The sequence below is a fragment of the Poecilia reticulata genome, chromosome 20 (assembly GCF_904066995.2).
Source record: "Poecilia reticulata chromosome 20, P_reticulata-male-v2, whole genome shotgun sequence".
Taxonomy (NCBI): Eukaryota; Metazoa; Chordata; class Actinopteri; order Cyprinodontiformes; family Poeciliidae; genus Poecilia; species Poecilia reticulata.
This window is the reverse complement of record NC_088849.1, coordinates 15,586,286-15,604,454: the sequence shown is the minus strand read 5'-3', so window position 1 is coordinate 15,604,454 and position 18,169 is coordinate 15,586,286. Positions and strand designations below refer to the sequence as shown.

At 39.1% G+C, this 18,169-nt stretch overlaps 2 protein-coding genes and 1 non-coding gene across 4 annotated transcripts; 2 read left to right on the top strand and 1 right to left on the bottom strand.

The window, feature by feature from the left end:
- Nucleotides 1-2,820: 2,820 nt before the first annotated feature.
- crhb (corticotropin releasing hormone b) lies at nt 2,821-4,330 on the top strand. The gene is made up of 2 exons (XM_008396253.3): nt 2,821-3,037; nt 3,439-4,330. Exon 2 carries the CDS (start codon nt 3,460-3,462, stop codon nt 3,988-3,990), a length of 531 nt encoding a protein of 176 aa, XP_008394475.1. The 5' UTR covers nt 2,821-3,037; nt 3,439-3,459; the 3' UTR covers nt 3,991-4,330.
- Nucleotides 4,331-6,021: 1,691 nt separating this feature from the next.
- trim55b (tripartite motif containing 55b) lies at nt 6,022-14,113 on the bottom strand. Of its 2 annotated transcripts, none has more exons than XM_008396254.3 (8): nt 12,458-13,722; nt 11,828-11,997; nt 10,637-10,817; nt 9,400-9,495; nt 7,415-7,648; nt 7,303-7,325; nt 6,828-6,952; nt 6,022-6,733 (listed from the first exon to the last, which is right to left on the bottom strand). In XM_008396254.3, the coding sequence occupies exons 1-8, from the start codon at nt 12,575-12,577 to the stop codon at nt 6,573-6,575; spliced, it is 1,110 nt and encodes a 369-aa protein (XP_008394476.1). In that variant the 5' UTR covers nt 12,578-13,722; the 3' UTR covers nt 6,022-6,572. The 2 variants fall into 2 exon arrangements, with proteins under 2 accessions (XP_008394476.1, XP_008394477.1); XM_008396255.3 differs by having other exon boundaries at nt 6,629-6,733; nt 6,802-6,952; nt 12,458-14,113.
- trnay-gua (transfer RNA tyrosine (anticodon GUA)) lies at nt 14,113-14,198 on the top strand. The gene is given in 2 exon segments: nt 14,113-14,149; nt 14,163-14,198. It is a non-coding gene; the product is annotated as a tRNA-Tyr (tRNA).
- The last annotated feature ends 3,971 nt before the right edge of the window (nt 14,199-18,169 follow it).

Genomic DNA, 18,169 nt, shown 5'->3' with positions numbered 1-18,169 from the left:
AAGTCGAGCACAGCGTTGGGAATATTCTGTGAAACTCGTCTGAATTCAGGCGGGAATGCTTTCAAAGCGAAAAAGCACTTGTTCTTGCATTAAATCAGACACAGAAAGGCAAATGACCGATTAATAAACCAGTCGCTTTGGGAAACTGAATTTGGAGATTTTTCTTAGCAAATTTGATTAAACCCAAACAAGTAACTTGATTGGGTTAGGAATAAATTAAGCTAAAAAAAAACAAAAAACATCTCTATTTTCCAGGATTCCTCCCAGAATTCACTAAAGCATTTTTTTCTAACACAATCACCTAAGAGACTCCCTCTAACTGAGGAAACAAAGGGATAAAAATTTAATCCTGACTTTCCGGCACAGGGTGTCACAGGAGAGGATTTTTGTCGCAGCGATCGGTCCATGGACAGTGATTTGAAAATGAGGTGACATGAGATGTCCACAAGCAGCCCCTCCCTCCTCTGCCGGTGTTTTATTTGTGTCAGGGAACATGTGTTTTTTGTCCTGATGGGACTTGACAACAACCCCTTGAGCACGTAGATTGACAAAGTGAGGAAACTGTATGAAAAACAGCTTTACATAAAGGCAAGAGTTTTGTCTATTTGCCGGACCGAAGCACAGAGGTCTGAGTAAACAAGTCTAACAAGGAAAAACAGCAGGAGCGACAATAGACAAGCAAAGATAGACGAGCTCTCCGTCAATCTCTGCAACACGGAAAGCCAGTTTCTAAACAATTCCAAATGTGTCACTTCATGAAGAGAAACATTATTCACGATCAGGAAACTTGTAAGATATCAGAAGGAGTTAACGTCCCAGTAAACCAGCCAGGAGATTATTATTAGTTACATTAGTACCTGCTTGTGGGGTGTGATTGGGAAAAAGTTTGAAAAATGTAAAGCGAATATGAATTCAACCCCTGCAAGTAAATATGTTGTGCAATCAAATCTCATCGTTGCATGTCTTTTACCAGCGCTGCACAACTAGAGACCAACATTTACGCACATTCCTCCTTTTAAAGCTCATGCTCAGTCAGATTGGATGAAACAACATCAGTAAAAATCTGTTTTAAAGTTTTGTACAAAGTGGACCAGACCTTTTTTTGGTCCACTTTTTTGGTCTGGACTGAAAGTGCCCTTTATCCTTTCGCATTGTGATTTTATCTGTAATCTGTAAACAAAGCCACACAGGTAACCACCATTGCTCCTATTGGACAGAAACAATCACAAACCCAGGAAGGGAAACTGTTATTACAATTGCAAACCCATTTTGAAGGTCAAAAGCAGCTGATTCAATGAAGGTTTAATGATGCGATATTTCTAATTCTGGAACGGCGCCAACGAAACAGAGCAATAAGAAAACGACGGATGGCGCAGAATGATTTCTGTACAATCAGTACGTGCATTAGCTGTGATAGCAACACTGAAGACTTCTTTATTTTCCCCATAATTCCCAGCAACTGTGGTTCATGAAGCTCCTAAAAGACGCCCACACCCTGTATTCACTTTGACTAGGCCATTCAAATCAATGAACAAACTTTAATCTGAAGCCTCCGTTATTTCCCTGTATTAAGCCTATTTCAGCTTCCCATCAACTCTAACCGTCTCCACAGCATAATGCCGCCTCCACCATGTTTAGCTGTAAGGTTGGAGAGTTCCAGGTGGAGCCAAGCAGGTCGTTCTGTACCACATACCACATGCTCAGTGAATTATCAGTAAACTGTAAATTGGTCTCCTAACTCTTACTGACACTCTTTCATAAAGGCCTGATTTGCAAAATTATGCAGTACTTTGTGTTGATCTGTCACATAAAAATCTTGTCTTGTGCAACACGTACAAAGAAAAAAAAAATCATATTTCCTCCACAATTTTGTCACAGATTGGCTGCTCCTCCTTGAAAGCACAGAATCCATTGAATCACTTTAATCCCTGCATATATGTCTGGAACATAATTTTCCTGATCAAAATGTCTGGGTTTTTCTTTACGAATAATGGGAAAAGTTATGTGACATTGTTAAGGTGACTTACTAAAAGGATTACTTTTTGCTGAGGTGAAAAAGGGCCAACTTTTTGCAACTCTTTCGCAGCCTCACGCTTCACCATTAGCAACCGGGTCGAATCAGCAGTAGGTATTACAACACAATCGAGAAGAAGAAGAAGAATGAAACAGCAACACCTCAGATTGAAATTATTTAACATTCAAGACGAAGCTCCACATCTTGAAAGCGAGTTTTGGTGGCAGGGCCCACTCCCACCCCCCCCTCTCAAACAAAGTGGCCGAATCAGTAAGGTGGAGAAATGGTGACGTACATATGTGCAGCAGCAATGAATCACTGGAGCCAATGTCTCTCTGTGAGCCTGAGGTGTTTGCAAATGCACATTCATTAATTGCAGCTCAGGTCAATTGAGGAACTGCTTTAGAGTCATTATTTTAGTGCAACATGCAGAAATAACTCAATTTGAATGCACCTGTTTATGTAGCAGGTGTTCGTTTTCAGAATATTTCTATCCATGCAAAAATAAAAAGCAGCAACCAGCTAACTAAACGTTGAATTGATAAGATGGTTATTAAAAAAAGCACACACAAACACACACACGCACAATTTAGAGCTTCTATTGATCCAACATTTCCATTAACTTCTAAGCAAAGTGCTCTTAGAATTTCCAACTATCCCTTTCCAGTGAAAAATGCCTGTAGGTGTGGCACCTATTTAGGCCTGATCTTCAGGCGCAGAGGGGGGAGGTAGGCGCTCGTGCGCGCGCGCGCATGCTCACGTATGACTCATCCCATCCGAACTAAAGCACTTTGTCAGAGGCGTCCATTCACGTTCAACCCCTGCGAGGACGCGCAGAATCAATCTGGGGCTCGCAGCAACGCGCTTGTAGTGACGGCGGCTATATATAAGTCCATTCAGCATCTCTTCTCCCTTTAAGTAACTATATACTTGTCTCTTCGGAGAAGTGAAGGAGGGCGGCATCTCGCCAACTGTACCTGGCAACCTACGCGGCTGTAGACTTCTGGACTACCTGTACTGAAGGTAAGGAAATTCTTCCTTAGTTTTTATTTTCCTTTTTGCTTAATACTTAACTTGGTATGTTTTGTATTCTCATTTAAAACAAAGAAAGATGCCTATCAACTCATTACTGCTGATTTTGTTTGGTTCTTTTTGAATTCTTAACATCTCAGTAGAAAATGTTAACCAATCATTCGAGGTTACGCACAGATTTTTTTTTTTTTAAATAGTTGATCATTTTTATTTACTCTAACATGAGAAGGTGTTATTATTATTTAGATATAATTTATTCAGAAATGATAGGTACATTATTTGGAACACCACTGGCTGTTTTCAGGTGTGTTTTCCGTGCGTAATTGTCTCTTTACGCAGCAAACATGAATCCTAAGTGCTGGTTTTTTTTCCCACCTTCCTCCTCTTCCCAGGTTTCCAGCTGAAATCCTGACATGAAGCTCAATTTATTCGGCACCACCATTATTCTGCTCGTTGCCTTCTTACCGCGCTACGAATGTCGGGCTATTGAGAGCCCAGGCGGTCCCCTGCGCATCCCCGCTCTCCAAAGCCAAAACTCCGAACAGCAGCAGAGGCAGCAGCAGGAGCAGCAGCAGCAGCAGTCTGGTCCCATTCTGGAGCGCCTCGGAGAGGAGTACTTCATCCGGCTGGGAAACGGGGACTCTAACTCTTTCCCATCCTTGTACTATCCCGGCGGATCCCCATCCATCTTCAACAGAGCGCAGCAGCTCCAGCTGACGCGGCGCCTCTTGCAGGGGAAAGTTGGCAACATCCGAGCGCTCATAGGTGGCTTCGCCGACCGCGGGGACGAGTCGATGGAGAGGGGGAGGAGGTCCGAAGACCCACCGATATCCCTGGACCTGACCTTCCACCTGCTGCGGGAGATGATGGAGATGTCCAAGGCGGAACAGCTGGCCCAGCAGGCGCAGAACAACAGAAGGATGATGGAGCTGTTTGGGAAATGAAACCATCTCTCCAGCCCGCCAAAGATCTCAGTTCCCTCTGTTTATCTTTTATTTTATTTTGTTTTTTTGTTCTGCATTTATTAGCACAAAAACATGCTGTGTGCAATATAGTGCTGCTTTATCACTCTATAATTTATAGCTTTAACCTAAAAATGATGGAGCGTAAACGGGCTGGACCGGTCCGGTTATACCTTGCCATTTTGATGTTGGTGTCGAATTTGTAGAGTTTCAGAAGACGCACTTTTCTTTTCGTTCAAACATAAATTTGTATTTTGTTTTAGATTATGAACCGCTGTATTTATGATATTTATGTTTGTTAATAAACTTACGTGCAACCAGACATTTTTTTTTTTCTGTTGTGCAACGACACGTCTTATATTTATATTTTTTAAATAAAAAATAAACAAATGCAAAGCTTACACTTCTCTGTCGATATCCTTGCAGGAGTAAACCGAAGCTCCAACCAAATGTGGGAGCCAAATCTATTTTCAAGATTTTTTTTAAGACACGTGTAGCTCGAATGATAAATCTAAATGATACGGATTAAATAGTTACAACCAAAAACACAAACAAAAGGCAACAATTTCCGGACGCGTGGGAGCTCCTGCAGGTGGAAACAGTAGAGCAATTCCCTCTGCAACCTCAAGAGGCACTTCTCATTACACCATCAAGAAGCAACCTTAGCTCAGATATGTACCACTGATGAATGCTAAGCACAATATGTGAGCCTCTGTGTTGATCTCTGACCTTAAAGATACACTGGACAAGATCTGGACACTGAGTGACTCATCCCTTATAGCTCACGTGTCCACTAAGAGCCCGTAGTGCTGCACTGGGCCCATTTGTAAAGGATCCAACTCACTGACTGACTGATGCTGTGCAGCGATTAGATGGGACTCAGTGATGGACCATCTCGGAAGCGAAGCCGCGTCAAGGTGAGACCACGAAGAGCATTTGCGGTCTTGAGACGTGAGCACAAGGTGGGAAACGAGAGAATTCAGACAGAAGCTCCAGCTGAACGAACTTACGCAGAGAGGGACAAAAACAATCAAATAAGAAATGCAGGTGTAGGTCAGTAAAGCAGAACGTCGTGAAAAAGTTATTTTTAATATTGCAATTCAAGAAGTTTAAGTTATTATGAAGAGCAAAATGTAAAAAAAAAAAAAGTGTTTATTTTTTTGCTAAATTGTTTATTGAGGCTTAAAACCCAAAGTTTCGAATCTCGTAAAATTGGAAAATGTCAAAATTGGAACAAATGAAGGATTTTTAACATAAATGTTGGCCTGCTGAAAGTAAACCCGTGTGCTGCACATTATAAACCGTCAATATCTGGTGGTGTCTGCATTAGCGTGAATTGGGGGTGAAGGTCAGCTGAGCCAGCTGGTACCTGCAGGTTCAAATCCTGCTGGAAAATTAAATCAGCATCTACATATAGCTTATCAGCAGAGGAAAACGTGAACTCAACAAAACAAACTAACACCATCAGCACACCAAATCATCCCTGATTGTGGAAACGTCACACTGAACCTCAAGCAATTTAGATTTTGTGACGCTTTACTCTTCCGTAAAACTCTTGGACCCTGATTTCTTTCTGGGGGGGCTTAACAAATAAATTGTAACAGCTGCAGCTCATATCATGGGTACGTCTGAGTGGAAGCTTTTCTTCACAGTTTAAAACTGCAGTTATTCTTGTTGCTTATGCAACTTTTTCTCCCTCACTTTTTCCTTCCACTCAGTTTCCCGTTAATTTCTTTGGAAGCAAGACTCTGAACAGCCTCATTCTTCAGTAAACCATAACAACAATTATATATATGTATATGTAATAATTTTCTCTTTTGGTCTTAAGACAGATTTTTTATTTTTATTTTTTGCTGAAAGCTACAGTCATGAAAATTGACACAAATTACTTGAAATATATTACTCTGTGTGTAATGAGTGCAAATTTGTTTTGAAGTGATTTACGAAAGTATATTCTAATATAATTAGATGCACATGTAAATGTTACAATGAGATATTGTACAGTGTCAGCAGTAAAGTGTTGCATACATTTTAATCTCACAATTTATGTATAACAAAATGGCAAAATGACATTAAATATATTAAAATATCCATGTGCTATGTGACAAAAAAAAAAGAACAAACGGGCAATAAAACACTGAAATGTCACTGATATTTTTCTGCACTTTTCTGCTGCCCATATAAAGTTATATCTGCCATAGAAACAACACGGAAGGAGCAAAAAAGAGAGCGAACCAATTTTCCTCTTGGGTCTAATTACGTACTTTAACATTGAGCTGTTAAAGGACAGCGGCTTTAAAAATGTATCTCATTTCTGGACGTAGCCAATAGCAACACGAGGCCTATCAAAAATGAGCGGAACAGAGGAATTAAAACATATAAATATGATGCAAAGAAATAAGACTGATTTTCCTGACGGTTCAGACGTTTCCTTTCTTACAGATCTAGAATTTCTCTTGCATTTATTTGCCCGATCACAACTGATCAGAAATCAACATTGAGCAGCAGCAGCAGCAGCAGCAGCAGCTCTCCAGCTGCTCGTTAAGATGCATGTTTTGTACCAGTTAGGTGGAAGGAGAGCTACTGGTTGGGCTCAGGGAGGGGTTTATTTGCTGGGGGGCACTGGGCTGTGCAGGGGGGGCTGAAACCGCAGCCCCTCCAGAAACAGTCCGCGCACCCTCTCCCGCCTCTCCGTCTCCTTCGTCTTCATTCTCGTCGTCATCGTCTGCGAAAACAAAGTGAGCAGCGTTCAGACAAATCGCAGGTAAGTAGAGAAAAAACAAACAGACGCACCTCGTAAATAATCTACATCCCTTCACCTCGGATGAAGTCGAGGCTGTCGAGAGCCTTGCGTTCTCTTCTGAAGTCGACTTTGTAGTGATCCATTTTCTCGTAGCCGCGCTCAACCTTGTCCAAGTGCGCTGTGCTGGAAGCGTCTTCGATTCTGAGGGCAGTTATTTAAAGTAGCACACCCATTGACGAGACTCCAGCATCAAACGCTCAAAGTAACATGTCTCGAAGTGTATTTATACATTTGTGATTTCCGGCGCCTTCCTGCGGATTATTTCAGGACGCCTCAGCTCTAGATAGTGATTTGCAACATTTCGCAGAATTATTTTTCACATCAGAAAGAAGGTGTGGATTAAGCTGCGTTTGGGTGCAAGAGCAGATGTGGTGAATCATTCACGAGGAAATCAATGAAAAAGTTTTAAAACCACAGGAGCATGAAACGAAACGAAACAAAGTTGTTGGCCTTGCAGTTGTATAACAATGTGGATGTAAGCAAGTACTCACTTTTTAAGGAGATCCCTTACATTCTGGAAGAGACAATAATTCACATTGTTAGATGATAAAGGCAGAGTTTATTTTAAACTGGCAAAGTTTAAAGTCAACTTATTGTCCTGACCTGAAGGAAAAGAGCCATTTCTGTCTCCTCCATGGTCTGAATCCCCCTCTCCACGACCTTGCAGCTCTCCTCAAGATGGTCTCCGTACTTCTTTGTGAGGCCCTGGATGTAGTTCACCTTCTCTTCCTGCTCGGCCGTCACTTTCTGACTCATCTGCCTCTTCTTCTCCTCCAGCACGGAGTAGAGGTGGTCAAACTTCTCGCACACCTTCGTCTTCTGCCTCCGACCGTTCTCCTGGGGTTAGGAGAGGGAGATGGGGGTGAGGGGAGAAAAAAAAAGAGATATAGGAGCATGTGTGGGAAAGATGGGAAATTCAATCCACATTAATAATTCAGGTTAGCTGAGTGAGTGTATGCAAATGTAATTTGTGGGAGAAAACAGCTTTAAATATTGAAAATCAAAGATGCTTGCAGCTAGCTTTATTTTAAATGTTATTTTGTGTTTTTTTTTATTTACATTACCTTGCAAAAGTATTTATTCTCTTTCAACCTTGTTATAGTTTGTTCAACATTAATGTTTTATTTATTTATTTTAATTTTTTTTTTACATGTCTAGCAACTAAAATGTTGCGTCCTGTAGATCGAGTCTACAGGAAGCAGACTCGATCTACAGGATCTACAGGAAGAGTTTATTAGTTTCTTTTTTGCAGTAATTTGGATGTTACCTGAGTGAGTTTGTTGGCTAAATTCAGTTTCATGGTTTTATTTTAAACATACATTTTAAAACAAATGTGATAGCTTAGCAATGCCACCAAAATAACAGTTTGTTATTTTTGCACTAACTGCAGAACTTTTAACATTATGAACACATTTGGCTCATTAAATGTGTTCAAAATACACAATTTTATGCCTTATTTTATATTTTCTTACATGTTGTATTCCTAATAACATGTATTTAATGACACAACTTTGAATTTCTCCATGTCTTGGTAAGTTTGTCGTTGTGTAATAGTCTTTCTATTTTTGAATGATGGATTGAATATTACTCAATGACACGTTCACTAACGTTCTCTAACACATATCTAAAGCCTTTAAGGAACATATGTATTTGTACAAATAACAAATTATTAACAGGTGGACTCTTTTGTCCTCATCATGTATATTTCTGAATGGTAGATGGAATGAATCCAGACTGTGCTTTTGAACTCAGACTAACCCCTCAAAGCACTTTTTTAGTACAGCCAAATCTCCACAGTAAAAGGCAATTTGAGGTTAAGCGCCTTGCCAAGGGGCACATCAGCATGTTGCAGACGAGAACGCTGAAATTTAAGCTGACAAGTTTATGAATGGAAGACTACCACTCTTTGTATTGATTCATAGTTGCCAACAACCTGAAAGTAATAGGCTCTACTGGCTTTGACTTCATCATATTAGAGTGAAATGGGCTGAATACAAATGCACATCATGCATTTCAGACTTTTATTAGCTTAACCAGAAGTTTACTATGGTTTATTACATAAAATACCAGTAAAACATAATGAAGGTTGTGGAAGGGTTTAAGCAGTGCGATTAGTTTTGTAAGGCACTGAAAATACAGTAAACCTCCTTCCTTACGCGCTATCTGAACGCAAAAGACGACACATGGGAAACTGGAACCAATCCAGCTTTCTCTGAGCTAAATCTGACTGTCACGTATAAACCAAAGGAAAGCTGCCTGTCCTCCTCCCCATCTATGACCCTGCTTGTTTTGTTGTACATGCTACAGGAGCAGACCAGAAATCAGGTGTTTGAGGCAAGGGGGGAAAAAAAGGAAAATGAATTAATGGAGGGAGGGAGGGATGGAACAGAACACAGTGGCACCGAAAATACCAATTTTCCTCTCTCTCCTTTTGTGTAAAGCCCACAGAGGCATGCTGGAAAAGGTGAAAAGAGTGCCAGTGACAAGGGCACATTACACCAGTTTGTAAGTCTCTACAGGTGGGTTAGTGCATGCACAGGTTGAAGCCCACTGTGAGCAGCTGGACGCTGCAGTCGCTCAACACTGACCTCTATGACACGGCAGGCTTCATCGAGCTGACTAATGATGCCTTGGATCCTGTCGTTGTTCCCAACCATCATGGCTATCCCGTCACTCAGCTCGGACTGGACACAAAGACAAGATGGGAGGGATTGTCGGTTGAAATCAGGGACACTTGAAACCAGGTGCCGATAAACGCAGCATAAAATGACTCTTACAAAAAATAGGGTTAATATGCCTTTAAATAATTTCCTAAAGCTGAAGTTAAGTGGAGGCACACCTGTGACTCTCCTACCCTGTATATAACATCACGAAAAAGTCAAAAGTAACCAATCTAGGTGTCAAAAGAACCGTGAACCTTCAGAAGCCTGGTTCATCGTTGATAAAATCCAAACCCCTGAAACGTTCCTCGTCTATCAGTTCCAACAGTTGTGTGCAATCATAGAATTGTCCAACAATAAAAGGTTTCAGGTAAGGAGTAACAGACTGTGTCTCAGGGATCAATGTGTGTTTTGTGTACAATGTCTGCATCAACCCCAGGACAAGAGCGAGTTGCTGCCTGAAAGTTGGTGAGACAGACATCATCCAGAGAAAACTGTGTCTTGTCCCGACACTCTCTGAAAGGCCGCTCGGCAATGAAGATGCATAAAAAAATCAGATAAAAATTTCAAAATGCTATCTGGAAGAACATGTTTGGAGACTCGCCTTTTGGTCCTATAATCATAAAACTAAAATTTGGCTCTACTGACTAATGTTACATTTGAAGAAAATGGGGGGAAGGCCACAAGCCTAACAACACTATCCCAAATTAGAAGCACGCCGGCGGCAACATCATGGTCAAAGAGTGTTTTACTGAAAGAGAGACTGTTCCACTTCATAAAATAAATATCACGAGGTAAGGTAATTCTTTGGAAATATTGAAGATTCGTCTTTGTCTCAGTCAAACTTGTGAGCAAATGAGTCCTCAAAATGGACGGTGACCCTAAATATTGCTCCGAATTAGTTAGAAAGTAACCTAGAACAACAAAGTTAATGTTTTGGAGCAACCAGGTGTGACCAGAGCAATGTGGTTCACAGAGTTCTGTATTACTTTCACCCAAGTATTACAGGTAATTTTAGCAAATACTGAGGCGACGTAATCTTCAGAATTTGAAGAAAGGAATACATATCTAAATATTTTATGTAACTTTATAGCGTGTTCCAACTGAACTCATAACAATTACTCTGATGAAGGAAGACCGTTATCTCAAACCTCCAAGCTCTCACCCTCTTTGTCTCGTAGACAGTGCCGAGGGGCGCCACCTCGCAGTCCTTGTGGGCTCCGAACACCTTACACATCGAACACGTGGGCACGCCGTGGGTTACACAGTAAATGTTGATCTTTTCGTCCTCGTGAACGTCGCACATGGGCGTTTCTTCCTTCCTCTCCTGTGCTGGCCTGGTGCTGCTGTTGAGGTGTGAGGAAAACAGCAACACCTTTCTGTCATTTCACTGCATACTGATCTGACATGTGACGTTGCTTTGATAATGTCACTGTTACACACCTCGGCAGATTATCGACGAGCCGTCAGCCACTTTTTTTTTTTTTGGTTAACACATGCAATGTCAACAAGGTAATCGATATAGCTGGATGCTGATCAGTGCACAGGAGTGGATGTGATAGGGTTTCTACTCACTATGAATTAAAGTATGTAATAAGAAAGCTCGTTCTTCTGATGATTCAACGATTTGATTTTCTAAAATTAGGGCACAATCTCTTTACTTTGTCTTAAATGAAGCATCTGGAATCTATGAGTTTTAGTTTTGTAGGGACACATACACCTTTTGGCTATTCAGTAGCAAATTTTAAGCAAACTTTTGAAATGTTGCAAAAAAGAAACTAAAAGGAAAATGTGAATTAAACACAGAGCCTGATATCAACAGAGTTTGACGATACACATGGATGTATTACATGGATGTAATAAACAAGATATAGAGGTTGCAAACTAGCACAAACAAAAAAATTGAGTTTTTTTTTTATTTTGCTGTTTCTACCAACCTCTTCTAATGCGATTCTTCAAAAAAAAAAGTTGATAGAAAGACAGCTAGTCACTGACAGAGCAGCGGTAGTTATCCCTATCCTCAGCGCGTTCTCGAAGGGAGAACCAAGCTATCTGTATGGGAGGGGAGAGCGGCTGGCAGGAGGGGAGGGGCGCCTAATCAGTGCTGTTCCTCTGTTATTGATCATTTCATACACTAACAGCTGTTAAGTACATAAAATGCTGACGAGAAAAAAATTCCCCTCATTGTTTTTTGCGCCCCCTCTAGTGCAGCGCCCCTATGCGTTGCATACAGTGCATACCCACTTTTTGCGCCACTGAGTGCAAACTTGTGTAAATCTACCATAAAATCGCAATAAAACACACTCAGATTTGTGGTTGTTGAATGACAACAGGCCCTGTATCTGCTTGGACTCACCTGCTTGACTCCTGCTTGAACATATCAATAATATTCTCAACCAGCAGGTTTCTCTGCAGGCCGTACACACCATGCCTGTCCAGAACCACCTCGTGTCTGCAGGACGGGCATCGGAAACGGCCTCCAGACGTCAGCGAGCCACTTCTGGTTGGGAGATATGGGTTTGCAGCCTGAAAGCAAAAGCATATTATTTTTATTGTTTTAACAGGGCTGTGATGAATAAATAGATATATTTAATAAACAGTTATGAAATGTTAATCTAGGAGATTAACAGGAAAGCAATACCAATGTGGAATCCATGCTGTGTAAAACTGCTAATTCGTTCATACATTTTGAGAAGAGTAAATGCAAACAAATAATACTTTGGAACAACTTTAAAGAACTTGTACCTTTCATTTATTACATTAATAATGTTCCAACAACGCATATACGTAAATATTTAAGTGTTTCTAATCTGGCAGTTAATTTGTCATTTAAACAGTAGCTTGTTCAACTGCTAACATCTTAAAATGTTTAGGAAAGAACTTTAAAGTATTAATATTCAAATGGCAGACATAAATAACAATGCTCCATAGCTGTCTTTTACTCCGATTTCAAGCGAAAATAAGTTGATTTTATTTGTTTGCTTACCTGAAAAACATCATTGGCACATTTTCTGCACAGGTTATGCTGGCAGGGTAGGATGACCACAGGCTTTGTAAACATTTCCAAGCATATGGGACATATCAGCTGCTTCTCCAAGTTGTCCATGACACTAGCCTTGGGGAAACAATTTTAAACTGCACCTAAACTCAATCAAACCACAGCTTTGGTAAAGGTTTGCGCAACAAAGAAAAACACGGTCAGACGCTGAGTCACACGGTCAAGAGAAGAGGGTGTTTGGTCCAACCCAGTTGGTGTCAGTTCTTTTTTTAGTTCAGCTTGCCATTTTTACCTTGCCCATATTTGAAACAGAGCAGGTCAGTATTCAACAGCTGTGTAACAGCTTCTAAACACGCCCAATAGAGGGTGACAAAATGATGCTGAAGTTAACTTTCTTCATTATAGAATAACTTTGTCCCATCTCTAAGCTCACAATTCAAGATTTGATCTCCATATATCTTTATTTTTGTTTAAACAAGAACTTTGGTTGTGAATACTGGAGCATATAAATAAACAGACAGAGAAAATTGAGGTCACACAAGATGATCGGTTGTGTTGGAGAAACAGGTTTTTCAGAAAACAGATTAATTCAGATGAATTAGTTGCAAATCTCAGAGTAGAAAACAAGAAGGATCGGCCAAGTCTTGCTCAGAAACTGGGAAAGTTTAAAAAGAAGAGAAAAACAATATACAAGGTTTATACCAGATGACTAGTTTTCACAAAAACAGTATATCTCAAAAGAAGAAGTTGGAGCAGATGAAGACAATAGTAAAAGTAATTCCACTGCTGATATTTTTAGTTATTGTCTTTATATGCTTGGTTCAGTCAGAGGGCAAAATAAAAGGATGCTAAATTACATGTTTTCACAGATATGACTAGGCGTTCTGAACAAATGAAAAGGGAGGTTAAATTGGTACAACTGTTACAAAAAGCTATTTAAACTGTGAAATAAGTTAACACATTTAAAATATTTTGTTAGAGTATGAATAAAAGTCTGAATAAAAATATTTCTTGCAGCATGGAACATTTAAGGAATGGCATGACTGGTCTTTAGACGCTAGATTAAGATGACCTAAAAGTTGGCAATTTAAGTTAAGCATCCAGTTAAAGTCTAAAACGTTTCTTAGCTGTTATTCTTACATTTAAAGTCGCCATGAACATAGAATTTAGATTAATAATAAAGAAAGGCTTGCAGAATGCGGGCATCGATTCCGCTACCTCTCACATACTAAACGAGAGGTCTTCCATTTAAAGAAAAAAAAACTTTATTTACAATACAGCGGTTGACAAAGCAGCAAAAGCTAGATATAGCTGTTTTCCTTTATGAATAAAATAATCAAATAGGCATTTCGATCTGTTTAAATGTGAACATTTTCCTGACAATAATCCTTAAAGGAACTGTGTTAGTTGTCCGCGGGATTCGTGAAGAATTAGCGAATTAGCTTATGCTAATTTATGTTAGCGACACAGAAGACTGGTTAGCAAAAGCGCACTGACAATTTCAACTCGGAAGTCCGTAATTTTCTCTTTGAAATGTATTATGGGAACGATAAAGCTAACCGAACTCAGGAATCATATAACTCACAGCGACCACCACCCTTTCCCACTCTCAATATTCTAAATTTTTTTAGCTTCTGTATCTCCCTTCGATAGCTCAGTTGGTAGAGCGGAGGACTGTAGTGGTTTCACGGGAATCCTTAGGTCGCTGGTTCGAATCCGGCTCGAAGGAGAGGACTTTCTTTTATTTGTCAACATTTAACATTTCAGATTAGCGTATTTGATGTTTACCGTGAAGCCAAACTTTATTTTTAATTAGTTTGATGCCAGTGTTTTAGCAGTGTTGTAAGAAAATTCATGATTTATTTCTCAGACCCCCAACAATAGTCCAGGCACGGTTAGCAATGCTAATAAAATGCAGTATATATTTCCTGCAGAGGAGTTGACCCGTTTTTAAGGATGAGATTTCTAAAAGACATTTCCTAGTCCAGGACTCATCTAAAAAATAAACACAAAAACTTTTCTGTCATATATTTGACTTCCATTATTTTCTCACATTTATATGGATTACAGGGTGTCTTCACACAATAACTGTTACTCAAACCAGCCGATTTCGCAGTGCAAATCTTTTTAAACCTTGCAATAATGCACATTCCAACCCCTCAGATTTTAGGAAGGGAGCAAAGTAAACAGTTTTAATCTCCAAACCAACTTTTATTGCAAACACTAGCCTGGATAATTACAGCATGGCTCATCTCAGTAAGGGGATGCAACATGTTCTGCATTGTTGATCAGCATGTTAACTGACAAATGATCCCTGCTGTAAGCACCCCTACGAAAATCTAATTTAACGACAGTTGTTGCCTGATTTGCTTGCTACTTGTGCTGACAACAAACATTATCATTATTTGATGGATGACTCAGTGGTGATAATTATCAGTTGTGGAGAGGACAGTAGCGTGCATTACAGTTGTTTGGAGGGGGTTTTTTTGTACTATGCTTATTGTTATTTATCATTTCTCTGTCACCTATTATGTACTCTGTGTAGATACATATTCAGAATTGTAAGTGAGTGCTTAAAAGTAGTACACCTATACTTTAATTTAATGACTGAAGTGTACCCATATGTCATATGTTTGTAGATCAAACCAAATACAGTTGTTAGAGTTGCCTAATTAAAGTCCTGACTTTGTCATGAATTTGAGAATTCATGACAAATTCTCGATCATTTTAATTATGTATGTTTACTGATCCTCTTTGGTCTAGATGATTGAACCTAAGCTATTTTGTATGGAGGAATTTGCTATAATTTCATCAGATCTGCAAAGCAAGTAGATACATATCCTGAAACTCTTGCTTCTGTAGATGCATTAGTTTTGCTAGATGAGGAAAATATTACAGATATATTTCAGTTTGTGTTTTTCCCCATGAGATATATTTAAAAATAAACACCTAAAGTTTGGAAACAACAATTCAAAATATATATTTTAAGTGTTTTTAGCTATTTTTTTGTTAACCTTTGTTCAGCAATTCATGTCAGATATTGTTTTTTTAATCTTTTATATCAAAGGTTAATCGCCTTACAGGAAAGGCTGATTTTATTCACCTGTTTTTGACCCACCGGTGCATACCTAATATGCCATTTTTCTCTGACTAATATAATACGACATCCGCATGTTGCACCTCTGTTCCCTTTATAGTAAGGCCGCATGGAAATGCATGTAGTGCTTTTCACACAGACGCATCAGAGTCAGTGAATCATGTTTAACCATTTTAGACAGATGTTGTTGAAAATAATGAACGTCTTTCCACCCCCCTCTCTCTCTCACTCCCTCTAATTTCTTTCCCTTTGTTTGCATGAATTCATCCAGGGACACCAGAATGCAGGTGTGGAACCACAGCTCCGAGCATGTTAATGCCTTAAAGGTGGGAAAAGACAGAAAAACTGAAAAAACACCACTTTTACGTGCGGCTCTTGAGCATAAAAAGCTAGCACTGCCTCGTCTGATCTGTAAATCTATTGAAATGTTTTTTTTTTTGTTTGTTTTTTGTTTTTTTTAAGCTGTCTTCTTAATGTTTGCCATGTCATCCAAGTCCTCTCTTCAGCTTGAGTGCTTCTCTTATGATGCACGATTACACATTAAGTTTCTTTTTGTGTTACTTTTGTGAAGCTGTGGGAACGCCAGTTTATTCAGTTCTAATCATTAATCTTTAAAAAGCCTGAACTGGTCTGATTACGTATTCATTAACGAGCGAGGACTGCTCCGGTCCTCGCCATTTAGCTGACGCCTAAAAGTGAATTCAGATGAGATCAATTAGGGAGATGTTCTGGGTTGTGTTTGTGTGACTAAAGTGAATTCATAACTCTAAAGCCATTACTGACTGACTCATAATATTGCAGCGCCGGCTGGTAAAACTCCAATAAAGATTGACAAATTAAGAGCAGTATGGAGATTTCTTTAAAAGATGAAAGGCTAATATAAAAGCCAGACACTGGTGCCTTTGAAGCTGAAAGATGCCGCTTTAAAGAGCGCAGTGTGAAACTCCTTGCTCAGCGGTAATTTGAGGATGCATAGCAAAAGGGTCTGCAGGCACTTCCAAGTTACACGAGTGGAGGTTACACACGTGTAGCGGCGCACAAGACGCTCGCTCACAACATAAAAGTGCACACGGGACGAGAAAAGGAAGCAAAAGCAAAGGGTGCCATCTGTTCTCTTGTATGAATATTTCAGTTAAGAGGAAGTCAGATGGCAAGCAATTTAAAAAGTCTCTGTACAAGAGACAGAGAGAAACAGGATCTTTCTGTCCGAATTTGCAGAAGCTCAGTTTCGGTTCTGGAAATTGGCTTTGAATTAAACCTGGATCTCTACATGTTTTCCTCACAGATATTAGAGATGATAGGATGGGAGCTGGTTTTAACTTGTGTGTATTTTATGCTTGAACCGGTTGTATGTAGCCTTTTTTTTAATTATTTGAATACCCCCAAAATTAAATTCCCTTCAAAATGAATAAGTAGAATCCACTTGTGTGTAACATGTATGACATCAGTGGTTAGGTTCACTGTCCTGCTGGGAGGTGATCCTCCGCTCCACTTTTAAGTCCTCTGGATACTGACAGGGTTTCTTCCAGTTTCACATTGGGGATGATGTGTTCAGGGCGATGTGAGATGTTTGTTTCCCTTTTTACCACTGTAAAAAGTTAAATGTGGTCACATTTAAGAGGAGTATCTCCCTCCCTCTTGGTTCGCAGAGACACAATGCAACAAACTATAAACAGAACTTAGTGTGTCTTCAAGAATAAATTTCTTCTTGCCACTCTTACATAAAGGTTCAACAAGTGAAGCACATGAATACTTGTTGTCATGTCAACAGATTATCCCACCTGAACTATGTTTCTTATACAAAATAGAATTTGATTTATGCATTTTTGAGATCTGGATAAGTCTGAAAAAAAAGTATATTGAATAGTTTTGTGTTCATATTTAAAATATTAAGAAATTGAGTGGATAAAACAGCAATTAAAGCAAAATACAAATAAAAAGTTTGCTTACTAAAAAGTGCAGTCCACTAAACTATGATTACCACTACTATTTTATTCTTGTTGTTTTATACTATATTAAACCAATTACACACACACACACACACACACACATATATATATATATATATATATATATATATATATATATATATATATATATATATATATATATATATATATATATATATATATATATATATATATATATATATATACACACTGCTCAAAAAAATAAAGGGAACACTTAAACAACACAATATAACTCCAAGTAAATGATTGACAACGGGGACCCTCACTCATCGGGTCAATCAGTGTTGCTTCCTAAGTGGACAGTTTGATTTCACAGAAGTTTGATTTATGCAGCAGTTATATTGTGTTGTTTAAGTGTGTATATATATATATATATATATATATATATATATATATATATATATATATATATATATATATATATATATATATATATATATATATTGAGAAAACATCAGACTTTCCTAACAGCAAAATGCAAATCCAGCAGTTCTGTTTCCCAGAGTGGTGTGAGAATCCAGCAGACTTCCTCAGATTTAATTCAGCTTAACAGACGGATATGCAGATTGAGTTGTACTATGAATAATATATGAACCCTGAGTTATGTTAGATAGCCAACATCATATTTAACAT